General features: G+C 42.2%; 1 protein-coding gene across 4 annotated transcripts in view; it reads left to right on the top strand.

Moving 5' to 3' along the window:
• Positions 1 to 520: 520 nt before the first annotated feature.
• Positions 521 to 15,987, top strand: part of UBP1 (upstream binding protein 1) — a 51,047-nt gene continuing 35,580 nt past the window's right edge. For 3 of the 4 annotated variants that reach the window (XR_004265569.1, XM_032268928.1, XM_032268939.1), the window contains exons 1-2: positions 521 to 1,364; positions 14,876 to 15,027. Coding sequence is in view for 3 of the 4 variants with exons in the window: in XM_032268928.1 (XP_032124819.1) it covers positions 1,252 to 1,364; positions 14,876 to 15,027 (265 nt within the window). In the remaining variant the exon portion in view is untranslated. The remainder of the gene's footprint in view (positions 1,365 to 14,875; positions 15,028 to 15,987) is intronic. The other variant, XM_032268933.1, reaches the window with a different exon arrangement.

Genomic DNA, 15,987 nt, shown 5'->3' with positions numbered 1-15,987 from the left:
CGGTTACAATGACCAACAGCTAGTTTAATTCAGGATAGCCCAACTGCTCTCGGCAATCTAACCGATGGGGGAAGCCTTTCCAGAGCTCTTTCTCGGGAGCGTGGATCGGCTTAGTCTCACGCCAATCGAGCTTTTCTGCAAAATTGGCTTTTCCCACACCACATGGGTGCGAACCGCTCTCTCCCTCGGTAGAGAGGGCAAAAAACCGAGACTACCGGGAAATACCACAGAGGAGCAAATCACCTCCGGAAGTGGCGTTTGGAGCCGCTTCCTACAGTGCAGTCCAATGAACTCTTTCTTTTGGCAGCAAATTCCGTCTTCGAGCCCGCCCAAGGGAAAGAACACTTTGATTGGTTGCTTAGTCGGGCGACACAGAGACTCACGGGAGCTTCTTCCAAGCGCTTGCAGGTATTGCTCAGTTGGCCTGTCAATCATCTCGCTCGCTGGAAGGGGCGGGAACTGGCGGCGCTTTTGGCACCTCCTCTTCCTGGGCTGCTGTGCTGGGAGGCAGCGAGGCCGCCCCGGCTGGGAACTGCCGCGTGGGCGGGGCCGGATTGCACTGTCCAGGCAGTTCCTGGGCCGCGAGGCGCGGGGAGTGGCCCTAAGCGCGGGGCTGTGCGGGGAGGGCCGGGGCGTGAGGCGAACGCGGGGGCGGGGGCGGAGCCGGGGCGGGGTCGGGGGAGGCGGAAGCGGCGCGCGAGCCTAAGTCGGAGCCGCCTGGAACCTAGTGTCCGGGCCGGCGGAGCGGCGTCGGCGGGGTTGGCAGTAGCGGCGTGGCGCTAGAGCCTGGGCGGGCCAGGGGCGGGGAGTCAAGGCTGGGGAGCGGGTGACGGGCGGGCGGAGGGCTTGCTCCCGTGTGGTCCTCGGAGCGCCCCGAGGTCCGGTCTCCGCACAGTCCCGGAGGAGGATGCGACCGGGGGGTCCCGGGTGGGGCGGGCGGCAGCGGCTGCAGCGCTAGCGGCGCGGGGACTGGGCGGCGGCGGCGGCATGTGGCGCGGGGCCGGTGTCCGCGGGAGGGAGGCGCTGCCGGCGGCCTGGCCGCTCCCGCTGCAGTTGCTCACTGGGCTCGCCGTGCCCTGCCAGTGGGACCCCCGCAGCTCCGGTCCCGGCCGCCGCTGGTGACCACTCGCCGCCCCCCCCCTCCCCCGGAGGCTTCACCCGCGCCCTCCCTCAGGACGCGCCAGCGGGGCTCCGGCCCCTTCGCCCCGGACTCGGAGGCCGCGCTGTGCGGGGCGACGGCGAGGCCGGAAGATGGCCTGGGTGCTCAAGATGGACGAGGTGATCGAGTCCGGGCTGGTGCACGACTTCGACGCCAGCCTCTCGGGCATCGGGCAGGAGTTGGGCGCCGGCGCCTACAGCATGAGGTACTGGGCGCCTCGGGCGGGGAGAAGCGTCTGTCTCCTTGGGGAAGGCCTGCGCAGCCCTGAATCTCTGTCAGATGCGGCTGCTCCCAGTGGTCCGCGGGCCTCTGGGGCTGCGGGGTCGGAGTTCTGCCGCGTGGCGGTCGGGGGCCATGGAACCCCAAAGGCCTCTGCTCACCCTGGTGACGGGCGGGCAGGGAAGGTGGCCCTCCAAGCTTCGGCCGCGGACCGCTCCTGAGGGCGTAATATTTGCTGTAAAACACACCCAGCTGTTAGGATGGCTTGGGTTGGTGGGGGAAGGGGTTTCCTTTCCTTACAAGCGATTAACAAGCCCCATTAGAGCTAGAATACACTGTGCAGAAAAGGCAGCACTTACATTGGGAAAATAACGTCCAGCGTTTTGGCATCAGTTCCTACTCTGTTGTCCTACATTGTAGTCTCTTCTGGCTGCAGATTTTAATCACTTGATGTTAGCAAATTATCGTAATTGAAAGAATAGCAGCGGCGGGAGTAGCACAGTGACTTCGTTTTGTTTTTTTTGATTGTCTCAAAATGAAGTTTCTCATTTTGGAGACTGCCTGAGCTCAGGCTGTTTGCTCTTGAGGGTTTGAAGATGCAGTGATTGCACCACAAGCAACTGTTTAGTCTTTCCTGTCTGTGCCAGCAACCATTCATTTTAATATTGAGAGGTTGAAACAGATCTGAGCTTAGTCTCTGCCCTTTATCCTTTTTAACTGTTAGGAATTTGGAAGTTCTGTATTTGTTTTAGTGGCTTTATTGAAATATAGTTTACCAGAGCGCTGACTTGATTATAATAAAGTCTAAAGATCGGTGGTTTGGCAGCTTTTCATTAACGTGGATTAAGTGTAGCTTTCTGTTCTTTAGAAAATGCCCGATGTCTTCAAAGTGCTCTACAGTCTCCCGGTAGCATTCATACGTCTTACTGCAGCTTTCGAGGAGGACTTCTGGGTCAAAGCTGGCCTGGAATGGTGGGGGCTGCTCCTTGAAATAATTGGGTCTTTAAATCTTGAAGAGAAGTTATGAGCCCTAAAGAACTCTCAGAAAGGTAGACGTTTATTGGAGTGTGGAAGCGAGTGGTGGAAAGCGTATTTACACTCGGAGTTCCCCAGCGCCTGGCTCTAATTTGGTCTCTGCTGGGCTCCCTGAACTTGGCACCTCCTCACTCTGCAGTTGTATAACTTGAGGCCTCTAGATGAGGCGGCTTATTTTCTAAAACAGCTGTCTCAGTTGTTGAGGAAATTGAGCTACTGAAAGTCATGGAGTTACCCCAGAGGGGGGTATTAGAGGCTGTACTTCTCTATGAAAACGCACTCCTCTAGTGCCATGCTGCTCTTTAGCTCCACTGGAAACACGAGGCTTACAGTCAAGGCAAAAGACGCACGTGAAGCAAGTTCAGCTCCTCAGTTGCTTCTCTTTCATGGTAAATGAAAGTTTGCTGTTGCAAAGTTTATTTATTGATAGCTGTTTTGAGCTTTTGCTTTTTCTACTGTTTTATTTGATCTGTACTTTGATTTAGTGATTCAGCCAACTTAATGTAATAACGTCTGTATATAGTTTATTTCCGTGGAAAGGAAATACAGTCTTGATGACCATATATTTTTAAAGTAATGCGTGAGATCTTTGTAATTATGTGTAACCTGCAACACTCTTCACAGGGATAATTTTCCCTTGAATGCTTTTGGTTGTGTCATTTAATCTAAATTTTCCAAGAAATTTGAAGGTTATTTCCATTTTCAACGAGCTTATTTTTTTCATATTTGAGTCCTCAAAAACTAAGAGATGAAGAGTGCTTGTCTCTTGGAAATTCAAGGCTCTTTGTTTGAAATTCTCAAACTAAGGAAATTCCAAAATTGATTTGATGTGGAGAAAGTCTGAAGAAGGCCTTGGCTACTGCAGGCCTCCCTGGACTGCAGTTGTACTTTCCATGCCTGGCCTTGGAGCCCTGAGGGTTGGGGTACCCAGGAATGGCTCACCCATTCTCCAGCATGAGCATTCACTCACTTCCTCTGTCATCTAGTGGGAAGGAAAGCTTAATCTTTCAAAGTTCAGGAAGTAAACTTAATTACTGGGAAAATGACTTCTTGATACAAATTGATTTTGTAGGCAGCTTTCCATTTTTCTTTCAAAATGAAACATGCTTACTGTATTTCCTTTTTGGATGGCTTAAAACAAGAGGTATTTCTTAAGACTTCTCTTAGGGAACGGTTTCCTCAACTTCTGGGAGGATAGTTTGAAAGGAAGAAATGGCTTCTCTTAATGGTCTGACTTAAAAATGGCCAGGTGTGATCTTTGGTATGCTTGTAGACCTAGCTACTTGGGAAACTGCTTGAGCCCAGAGGTTCAGGGCAGTAGTGTGTGCTATGATTGCATCTGTTCATAGCCAGTGCACTCCAGCCTGGGCAAGAATGAAACCCCCTTTAGTTCCCCTGCCCTTTCTCCTTTAAAAAAAAAAAAAGTAGGAAAAATATGTTTGTGTAAAATAATGTAGGCTGATAATATTGGGAATATTTTGGAGCTAATTACATTACCTTTGCTTCTCTTTTTTCTTTTGGCTCTGGTTCTCATTTTATGAGTTCTCTGTATACTGTTGTATTATACTTTTTGTTGTTTTTGTTTAGTTTTTTTTTTTTTTTTATTGGATGTGAGATGTGAAATGCAGCAGATTCTATTTGAAATGAGGCAGGTCATAAATGTTTTTAAAAATCTTGGTTACAGTAACAATTTTAGAGATAGAGACCTTAGAAACCTTTTAGAGTCTAGACCACTCCATTTCTTATACTGTAAATGCATTATCTGAGGGTCATAGATGTTAAAGTGATTGGCTTGAACAGATGAAGGCTGATTTTTTTCTCCCCACACAGAGTGAAGACTGAAACCCATGGTAACTTGAAATCTGGGTCATTCTTGTTTTGCGAAGTGTGGAGTAGATAACCAAATGACTTTTTAAAATAATACACATTAAAACTCAAAAAGGGTCTTTTGGACCACCTGGTAATTTTCATCTCACTGTATGAAATTTATCATCTGTAGCCAAGTTAATTTTCAGGATTTGGGGGGTCAATATTGAACTGTTTTTGAAGGTAATAGGAAATAATGGCTTCTTTAGCTTACTCTTATACAAATTTTGATGTTAAATTATTACTTTACAAAAGGTATTGTCTGAGCCCTGTTTGTTAAACTTCACTATGGTATAAATCTCTTGAACCAAAAGATACACGTTATATATATTGAAATGGGAGGTACATCCGTAGTTTACAAATAATTTGCTAAATCAAAACTTTTGAGCTGATGACAGTTCCTATATTGATTGAAAGGTAAAATGCAAATTTAAGAGATCTATATTGTACAGCATGGTTACTATAGTTAATGATACAGTGTATTCTTGAAAAATGCAAAGAGTGGATGTTAATGTTCTCACCACAATAATGGTAACTGTGAGGTAATGCATTTATTAATTGGTTGAATTTAAACATTGGACAGTCAGTGTATATATGTCAGAACATCATGTTGTACATGGTAATGTACACTATTGTACTTTCCATGCCTGGCCCTGGAGCCCTGAGAGGGTTGGGGTGCACATGAATGGCTCAGCCATTTTTTAAAAAGTTAAAAAAAATTAGTGTTAACAGATCCTGTAAGGTAACAGAATTTCAACTTAGATCAGTATTAGGTTAGTAAAAGATTAGTAAGGATAGGGTTTATTATGTAGCTATTAATAGCTGATGATTTTCTTTTTGTCTCATGCTAAAATAGAATGTCCCTGAGTAGGTGACATATATCTTGGAAGTACAGATGGTCCCCAACTTAGGATGGTTTGATGTAAAATTTTTGTTGTATAAGCCATACACATTCAGTAGAAACACCTCCAGTAGACACTGTACGTTGTATTTGGAACTTCGATCTTTCCCATGCTAGTGATACATGGTATAATGCTCTCTTGTGATGTTGGGCAATGACGGTGAGCCATCACTCTCAGTCAGTATACTGTGTTGCCAAATGGTTTTGCCTAACTCTAGGCTGATCTAACTGATCTGAGCATGCTTAAGGTAGGCTAGGTAAGCTGTGATGCACAGGTTAGGTGCATGAAATGTTTGTTTGAGACAAGGTCTTGCTCTGTCACCTACACTGGAGGACAGTGGAACAATCACGGCTTGTTGCAGCATTGACTTTTCTGGGCTTATGCAATCTTCTCACCTCAACCTCCAGAGTAGCTGGAACTACAGGCAGTGCCACCATGCCTGGCTAATTTTTAAAATTTTATTTTTAGTAGAGAGAAGGTCTTGCTATGTTAGGCTGATAAATTTATCTTTGATTTATGATATTTTCAACTTACAATGGGTTGATTGGGACTTTATTGTATGTCAGGGAACATCTGTGTAGAACAATTTTAGGATTAGTGAAATTTAAAAATTTTATTATGTTCTTCAGAATACTCCCAGAATTGGCTGTAACTTCGGTTTTTTTTTTTTTTTTTTTTCCCCTTGGAATCTTTTCATGAAGCAATTTCTATAAAACTTCTCATTTCAAGGTTTAAAAACTTTTTCCTGGACTTAATCTTGACTGCAGTACAGGAAATAATTTAATAAATTAACTCATTAAAAAATTTATTGATTTCAGATTATAGTGTTCACATTTTAAAATTTATTACCTTAAAGTTGAGGTTGACAAACCTTTTCTGTAAAGGGTTAGGTAGTAAATATTTTAGACTTTGTGGGCTGTATGGATTCTGTCATATTTTGTTTTTTTACAACCCTTTAAAAAATGTAAAACCATTCTTACCCCATAATTGTATAAAAACAGGCTGGCTGTTTTTGGCCCTAGGGCCATAACTTGTCAACCCTTGCGCCAAAGGATAGGAGTCACCTGGTGTGCTGTCACACGCCTGTAATCTCAGCACTTTGGGAGACCGAGGCGGGCAGATTACCTGATGTCAGGAGCTCGAGACCAGGTTGGCCAACATGGTGAAACCCTATCTCTACTAAAAATGCAAAATTATTTGGGCATGGTGGTGCATGCCTGTAATCCCAGCTACTGGAAGGCTGAGGCAAGAGAATCTGAGCCCGGGAGGCAGAGGTTGTAGTGAGCTGAGATTGCTTCACTGCACTCCAGCCTGGGGAGACAGAACAAGACTCTTTCTAAAATAAAAAGGATTTGCTGACTATTGAAATCTTATGCTCAAGAAATTGATGTAGTCTAAGAACTATCTCAGCTAATTTATGTAATTCTGTTGTTTGCCTATAGATTTTTTTTAATGTGTTCAGTTTTCAAAATTAGGGTTCCCCTGTCCTTGTAAGATATAGTACAGTTTATATCCTTCAATAAGGGCTGTTTGAACCTTGCTGGTTTATTGATATGTTTCTTCACGGTTGCATTTGTTGGTTTGCCAGGACACATTTAAACATTTGCTTTGGATAGAAATACCGTCTGATGCTTCTTTCTTTCTTTCTTAGCTGTAGGTTCTGTGATTGACATTATTATTTTTAGAGACAGGGTCTTGCTTGTTGCCCAGGCTGGAGTGCAGTGGCTATTTGCAGACATGATCACTGTACTACAGCCTCTAATTCCTGGGCTCAAGGGATTATCCTGCCACAGACTCCCAAGTAGCTGGGACCACAGGCGTGGTGCCACAGCTTCATGACTGAATTTAAAGGAAGCTCTGTAGTATTTACTTTGCTTGTTTTGGGACAGATCTAATAGATGAATATGAAATTGTTAGCCTTTGATGGTAGAGTCTTTTTAAAAACACGTTGGGTGCGCAGTGGATCACGCCTGTACTCCCAGCACTTTGGGAGGCCAAGGCAGGTGGATCACTTGAGGTCAGGAGTTCATGACCAGCCAGACCAACATGGTGAAACCTTGTCTCTACTAAAAATACAAAATTCATCCGGGTATGATGGCATGTGCCTGTAACCCCAGTTACCCAGGAGGCTGAGGTAGAATCGTTTGATCCTAGGAGGCGGAGGTTGCGGTTGGCCAAGATTGTGCTGCTGTACTTCAGCCTAGGCAACAGAGTGAGACTGTCTCAAAAAAAAAAAAAAAAAAAAATTTAACTCTGAGTTTTTTGGAGATTGTGAAATTGAAATTGTTGCCTTAATAAGAACTATGACAAAACTAGTTTTTACTCATTTATGTATTCATAGTTGAACTTTCAACTTAAAACTTTTCATTTTGAAATTTTTCAAGTTACAAAGTAGTATAGAGAGTTCACATGTACCCTTCACCCAGCCTGTCTTACTTACCAGAGTACTATTGTCAAAATCAGGAATTTAGACTTGGTGCAGTACTATTATCTAAATTATAAAATGTATTTGGAATTCACAGCTTTCTTCCTTTTGTCCTTTCAGATTCCAATCCAGGATTCCATATTACATTTAGTTTTTGTCTCCGGTAACAATTTTTAGTTTTTCCTTCTTTTATGATTTTGACCCTTGATGTGTAGTAGTCAAACTGTTTTATAAACATTTATATAAAATGTAATTTTATATTTGTATAATATGCAAGATAAAATATACTTGTGAATACTCTTTAGCCTTGAAAGGATCTCTTAATTTTAGCAGTAATTTTGAGTAGAGTAGGACCACAGTTGCTTTTAGTTACTACTTTGTCTCGATCTATCTAGATGTAAATAGGATGCTATATATTTTGTATTAACTTCATAATGAAAGTATCAAGAAATTTGAAAACATTTAAAAATTTATTTTGGATAACAATTACAAACCATAGTGTATTAACCATAATTTTAATTTTAATTTTTTTAGACAGAGTTTCTCTCTTGTTGCCCAGGCTGGAGTGCAATGGCGTGATCTCGGCTCATGGCAACCTCTGCCTCCTGAGTTCAAGCGATTCTCCTGCCTCAGCCTCCTGAGTAGCTGGGATTAGAGTCATGCGCCACCATGCCCAGCTAATTTTGTGTTTTTAGTAGAGACTTTTTTTTCTATGTTGGTCAGGCTGGTCTTAAACTCCTGACCTCAAGCACTGCCTGCCTCAGCCTCCCAAAGTGCTCGGATTACAGGCATGAGGCACTGCACCCGGCCAAAATTTTTTAAAATTAAAAAACTTTGCCAAAACAGAGTTTAGCCAGAAGATGGCCACACTGTGTCAGCCAGGCTGAAGCGCAGGGGTGCAATCATAGCTCACTGCAGTCTCAACTTCTGGGCTCTGGTAATTCTTCCACCTCATCCTCCCTAGTAGCTGAGACTATGGGTATGCATCACCATGCCTGGCTAAATTTTTTGGTATTTTTTGTAGAGAGGGGGTTTTACTGTGTTACCCAGGCTGGTCTCTAAAACTCCTGGGCTTAAGCAATGCGCTTGTCTTGGCCTCCCAAAATGCTGGGATTACAAGTGTGAGCCACCGCACCCAGTCAATTTTAACTTTCTTTGGTTGAGTAAATGTTTAACTACACGTGTGGTTTATTTGATGGATGTGAGGGTATTCAGATTTTGTTAGTTGTGGTTGGTTCATGACCTTGGGTGTCAAGTATGTCTTTCCTGCTGCTCTGTAGTTTATACTGTAAATTCTCATCTGTTTCCTCCCCTACCCTCTGGAAAGCTTGATGACACCTCCTCAGCCTCACAACTCTTCCTCCTCCATGCCTATTTTCAACTGATTCCGTTAGTTCTTTACTAGGAAAATGGAACTTTCATATACTTATTGGCTTGTGAGTTTTTCTATGTGTATTTGGGTGTGTATTTCTTATTTATCCTGGTTTGGTCTTTTGGGCTTTTTGAATCAGTGAATTGGTGTATTTCACTAGTTCTAGAATTTGTTCAGCCTTCCTGTCTTTAGATACGGGATACTATTCCATTCTCTGAGACATCAATTTAATGCAAAATCTTCTCACTTTGTCCTTTCTTAACTTCTTTTCTGCATTTTCCATCATTTCCCTCTTTGTGCTGCTTTCTGGGTAACTTCTTTTCACCTATAATCCAGTCTCCTAATTCAGTCTTCACTTCTGTCTGAGCTGCTAGTAAACCTGAGTTCTTACTTTGAACAGTTTTATTTTCCAGTTGTAGAAGTTCTATTTGCTCTTTCTCAGTTTTGCTTTCCCTTAAAATTTTCTGTTCTTTGCAGATATTTTCAGGCTTCTCTTTTATTTCTTTAAACAGAGTAAGCATGATTTTATAATTTGGATCTGATAATTGCAGCATCTGAAATCTCTGGTGGTCTGTATCCAATCAGGAAAATAGAAATCAGTTAGATGTGTCAAGCAGAGAGGGATTTAGTGCAGTACTTGATTGCAAAGGAGCAGGAAGGGTTGGAGGAGGAGGTCATGTTACCTGGTTGCTCTTGGGCTTGTTCCTGGAGGCACGGCTACTGATGCCCTGAAATTTCCAGCAGCTGCATTCTGTGTGGTTGTCTGTTTTTGCATCTGGCTTTTCCCTTTCCTGCCCTTTAATTTCCCACCAGTGTTTGCCTTTGGAGAACCTGACAGGACTCTGTCTAGCAAGAATTCTTCTATATGTAGTTTTCAGGCTTCTAACCTTCTGCAGCAGAGGCAGAAAAGATCTGAATACCAACAGACAAAATCTGGAACTGGATATATGTCATCTGTTGTGTTTACTGTTCGTTTTTGCTCCTAGAGTTTTGTTTGTCCTTTTATGCCTGGTTATTTTGGGGTACTGGCATTTCAGTATTACTTGGAATAATTTGATGCCTGAATCTTTTCACTTGCTTGTCAGACCCCTGGGAGTCCTACCTGTCAGTGGTTCCCTAGACCACGCTGGAGAGGCTAACCAGTACTTTCTCTTCACCCTTACCCTGAGCATCTGACAGTTTCCATCCCAGTTTAATGTGGATGGCTGTATCCTCTACCAACAAGGCCACTAAAACTACAATATGGCTTTGTAGTTCTTTCCTCAGGTTGGGTAGGTAAAAGCCACTTTCAGTTCTAGGCTTGCTTGGAGTTGCTGCACTTTTTCAGATTTTGGCCTGTTTCCTTATCTTGTTAGTGCTTCAGTACTTTTAAGAATATATGTGTTCTCTGACAGCTTTTTTTTTCCCCATTCTCAGTGAGGGTGGATGTGGTATAGGTTCCTTTAAATTACTTATCTGCCATTACTAAACAGTCAGCTCTCTATGTTGTTTTTTTAACTTAGTTTCTTATATGACCCTTTAGAATTTTCATTCAATTTCCAAATATGTTTTATCTATCTTGTCCTTAAGAAAAATTCAAATTTTCACCTGTTTTTGAAAACTGGTACATTCATATAATTATATTCAAAAGCTGTGAAAGGGTGTACAATGGAGTCTCTGCCTCACAATAGGGTCTTGCAGTGATTCATTTGTCCTCCCAGAAGGCATCTTACATTGCTGGAATTTTAGGTGTCCTAGTAGATTTTTATACTTCATTTGATCATTTGATCAAGCTTGTTGTGATTTTCAGTCTTTTATAGCATCCTGACTTTTGCTGCTAAGCTACATTAAAATTTACCAACATGTAGATCTTTCAGTTTTGCCTTCTAAGATGCATCATTTGGGCCTCGTGCAGTGTTGCATGTCTGTAATCCCAGGTACTTGGGAGGTTGAGGTGGGAGGTTGAGGCTGTAGTGAGCCATGATCATGTCACTGTACTCCAGCCTGGGAGACAGAGCCAGAGTCTGTCTCATAAATAAATACCCTACTTCTTTTTAGTTCAGTTTAACATTCCGTCTTTAGTACTCAAAAGTCTGTTTCCATTTGTGGAATTACAAAAATCATCAAGGCTTTAGGACTTTCAACATAGTAGAAATTATAATCTTGTCTGGAGACCTGGTTTTCAGTCTTAATACTAATTGCTTGATTATTGATGCTGCAATCAGTTCATTGCTTCAGCAAGTATTTGAGCTCCTTTGTGCTAGATGCTGGCATCAGTCAATGAAGAAATACATTTTTGGAGTTATGTGCTGATGGCAGATACAAACTTAATAAGTCTTGTATATTGTTGGAAAGTGGTAAGAGTTGTGTATAGAGCTAGGGTAGGGAAATTGGGAGTGTGGGTGGGAGGACTGTAGTGTCATGTTACCACTGAAAAGCAGACATTTGAATGAAATGAGCCATTAGGACATCCAGTAGAAGAGTAGAGCCAGGAGGTTTGGTGTAGCTGGAGCAGGGGGAATGAGGGTGACAAGAAGAGGGGCTGAAGAGCTGGTTGCATAGGGTTTTGTAGGATTTCGTAAGGACTTTGGTTGAAAGTGAGCTGATGGAAGGGTTCAGAGAATTGAAATGGTTTAACTTCTGTTTGAAAAGGATCACTGGTTGCTTTGTTGACTGGAAGGCATTTACTTTCTAATTAAGTAAAAGATTAATTAGAAATTTAATAACAAATGATCTTTATGTGTTTATATGTTAAGTTTGTTGAAGAGTCGTTTAGCACCTACCATGAGCATGGTATTTTTTGTTTGGATCATTGAGTCTATAACCAAGTGAATAAAAAGGTGGTTGTCTTCCAGGATCTGAAGCATATGTGACTACTTATTTATAAAAAGCCATTCTTATGCAGTGTAACATCTTATTTTGATGATCTGTGTCTAATGATCAATCCAGGGAGTTAGCATTGAAGTGTTAAAATTATTCCCTGTGTCATTTTTCAGTATAAATAATGGTTCTGAGTCGCAACTCTCATCTAATTATTTTCTTTCTTTCTGAGAGGGTTTTAAATGCTTACATATATATATATATATATATATATATATATATATAACATGCAGTATATATTTTCATCTTCCCTGGAGCCAATTTGACTATTATGACTGATTTTTATAAAGAAGTGATCTGATTCTTTTTTTTTTTTTGAGATGGAGTCTCACTCTGTCACCCAGGCTGGAGTGAAGTGGTACGATCTTGGCTCACTGCAATTTCCACTTCCCAAGTTCAAGCAATTCTCTTTCTTCAGCTTCCCAAGTAGCTGGGACTACAGGCATGCACCACCATATCCAACTAATCTTTGTATTTTTAGTAAAGACAGGGTTTTGCCATGTTTGGAACTCCTGACATCAGGTGATCTACCCGCCTCAGCCTGAAAGTGCTGGAATTACAGGTGTGAGCCACTGCTCCTGGCCCAAAGTCTTCTAAAAAGTTTTTATATCTGCCCCTAGGGCAGGAGCTTAGGTGGAGCAAAATCCCTGGGTCAAGGTGTTGAGGAGAACTCTATGGAAGTGTTGGGGACCATTGCTAACCATGTGCTTGTGTACCTAGTAGTGTTTTGACAATTCCTGGGTATAAATAAGAGAGGCAGAATTAGTGGATAAGATAGTAACTTTGAAAATCAGCACAGTGCTTTAATAGAAATGCATGTGGAGAGTAGGTACTACCGGTGGATAACGTTCTCTCCCAGGGTTTCCATCCCATTTCACTTGTTTTTGCATTCTGTTTTTGAATTGAATTGACCTGGCTACCCAGGTATCTGAGTGAACAGCTTGTAGGAAAAATAAAATAAGCAATTCAGGCAAGTCCCTATTATTGGTGTTGATATAGTAGTTATTCATTTGGATGTTTTATTGTTGCTACTGTTATCATCATTTTACTTTTTGTTGAAGAATGAGCATAGAAAAGTTAAGATCCAAATGTACAACTCAGGTAATTATCTCAAAGACGAATAATCACCCTCCATACATTAATAGGGGGAATGTAAAAGGGTTGCAGCCACTTTGAATAACAGCTTGGCAGTTCCTCAAAAAACTTAAAACGGAGGCCGGACATGATGACTCACGCCTGTGATCCCAGCACTTTGGGAGGCCGAGGCGGGTGGATCACCACCAGGTCAGGAGATCAAGACCAGCCTGGCCAATATGATGAAACCCCATCTCTAGTAAAAATACAAAAATTAGCCAGGTGTGGTGGTGGGTGCCTGTAGTTCCAGCTACTTGGGAGGCTGAGACAGGAGAATTACTTGAACCCGGGAGGCAGAGGTTGCAGTGAGCCGAGATCGTGCCACTGCACTCCAGCCTGCGTTACAGAGTGAGACTCCGTCCCAAAACACACACACATACACACACACACACACACACACACACACACAACGACAATTAGCCAGGTATGGTGGCACATGCCTCTAATCCCAGCTACTTGGGAGGCTGAAGCATGAGAATGACTTGAATCCGGGAGTCAGAGGCTGTGGTGAGCCAAGATGGCACCACTGCACTCCAGCCTGGATGACAAAGCGAGACTGTCTCCAAAAAAATAATAGAGTTACCGTGTAATCTAGTAATCCAGTTCTAGGTGTATACCTAGCAGAATTTATTTATATAAAAACAGAGAAAAGTATTCATAACAGCATTATTCATAATTGCTAAAATGGAGACGACCCAGATGCCCATCATCTGAATGTATACGCAATATGGTATGTCTATGCAATGGAATGGAGCCATAAAAAGGAATGACGCATTGGCACATGTTAGAACATGGATGGTACTTGAAACATGCTAAGTGGGCTGGGCGCAGTGGCTCATACCTGTAATCCTAGCACTTTTGGGAGGCCGAGGTGGGTGAATCACCTGAGGTCAGGAGTTCAAGACCAGCCTGGCCATCATGGTGAAACCCCATCTTTAAAAAAAATTAAAAAATAAAGAAACATGCTAAGTGTAAGAAGCCAGTCACAAAAGACCACATAGTCATATGATTCCATTTGCGTTAAATGCCCAAAATAGGCAAATCTGTAGAGATAGAAAATAGATCAGTGGTTGCCAGGGGCTGAGTGGGTCTGGGATAGTATGGTGAGTGACTGCTAATGGGTACAGGATTTCTTTTTGAGGGGAGAAAATATTTTAGAATTAAAGAATTAGGTATTGATGATGTGAATATGCTTAAAACCACTGAATTACAAACTTTAAAAGGGTGACTTTATGATACATAAATTCTATCTCAATAAAGCTGTTAAAACCAACTACATCCAATATAGACAGTGCCCCAGAAGACCCCCTCATCTCTCTCCTAATCAACGCTCCAGATTATTCTTGGGGGAAGAATAGCAGCTGTTTCTACTGCTACTGTTTACCTCTCAGAAGGAGCCTTTGTTTTAGACTAGGCATGAAGCTTTATGTTCATAGCACTTGCCAGGCACAGCAGGGAACTTTTTGTAAAGCACCATTTTAATCAAATGCTTCTTTGTAATTCCATGGTGTCAGTGTGACCTACCTTTGGCACCAGTAATTCTTGCCTTTTAAATCAGGTAGCTACGTAATTTTGACCTGCTCTTTTTTATGGAAACAACCTGGACCGTAAAAGTTTTAAAATGCCGCGTGTGTGTATGTGCGTGTGTGCGCGCGCACACACGCACTGTCTTTTATCCACTTCATCAGAGCTGCCCTACAGTCCTCCCCAACTTCCCTCCCCGAGATAGGAGTTTTTAATGCCATCCTTTAGATGAACCACGTAAATTTAAAAAAGAAGCTACACCTAAATGTTTACATGCCTTTAAATATTTCACATGAGATTGGGTGCATTCTGGGTGTTAACGGCTGTAGACAAATATTTCAAACCCAAAGTAAAGTCAATGTTGGTTTTGTGCTTTTCAGTGATGTCTTGGCATTGCCCATTTTCAAGCAGGAAGATTCCAGCCTTCCATTGGATGGTGAAACAGAGCATCCACCCTTTCAGTATGTGATGTGTGCTGCAACGTCGCCAGCAGTAAAACTGCATGATGAAACACTTACTTACTTGAACCAAGGTTAGTGTGGCTATGTTACATTTGACATGTAAGAACTTACAGAAATACAAAATAAATATTTTGGCATTGTAGCCAATATTTATTATTGGTAATAATTAAAAATTAGGATCTTTTTCTTAAATTTTACAACTTAATGAAAATTGTAGGAATTTTACTGTGAGCTGCTGAAGTAATAGTTTGTGTAAACTGGTTTGCATTAAAGAGGGTCTGAAGAGGAATATTTATTACAGGATTTTTAAGACATAATCCAAATGAATAGCAAATAGGAAAGGATGTCAGTTATTTTTAGGGACAGTGATTTCAATATGGAACTTGAGAATGAATCAGAAGTCCAGCTAGCAAGAAACCTGAATTTTAAACATGAAGCACTTATGTGCTGAAAATAGACTTAAGCTGCACCAGGATGGAGTCTGTGGCTAAATAAACAGCATCAAATTTTATCTTCTATATCGTTTGTACTTTATGTCAGAGTGTTACGTTTCAGTGATATGAAACGGATGGTGGGGAAGGAGGGAGAATAGAGATGTGGGGGTAGAGTTTACTCTTTTTTTTTTGGATACTGAATTTTGCTCTATCGCCCAGGCTTGAGTGCAGTGGCGCAATTTCAGCTCACTGCAACCTCCGCCTCCTGGGTTAAAGCAATTCTCATGCCTCAACCTCCCCAGTAACTGGGATTTCAGGCAAGCACCACCATGCCCAGCTAATTTTTTGTATTTTTAGTAAACAGGGTTTCACCATGTTGACTAGGCTGATCTTGAACTCCTGACCTCAGGTGATCCATCTGCCATACCCAGCTGAGTTTATCTTTGGAAAGAGGAGAGATTGCTGTTTGGAGTTTGGGCGCAGGCTGATGTGACTTATCACTGTAAACAAAAGTACTTGGAATGCAGGGATTAATTTGTTGGATACATATACTGAAAGCACATTGAATTCTGATTTAAAAATTTTTTTTGAGCCGGG

This window comes from Sapajus apella, unplaced genomic scaffold (assembly GCF_009761245.1).
Source record: "Sapajus apella isolate SASKATOON/1434 unplaced genomic scaffold, GSC_monkey_1.0 scaffold4, whole genome shotgun sequence".
NCBI lineage: Eukaryota > Metazoa > Chordata > Mammalia > Primates > Cebidae > Sapajus > Sapajus apella.
Note: the sequence above shows the minus strand (reverse complement) of the source record. Positions and strands in the feature narration are given on the sequence as shown.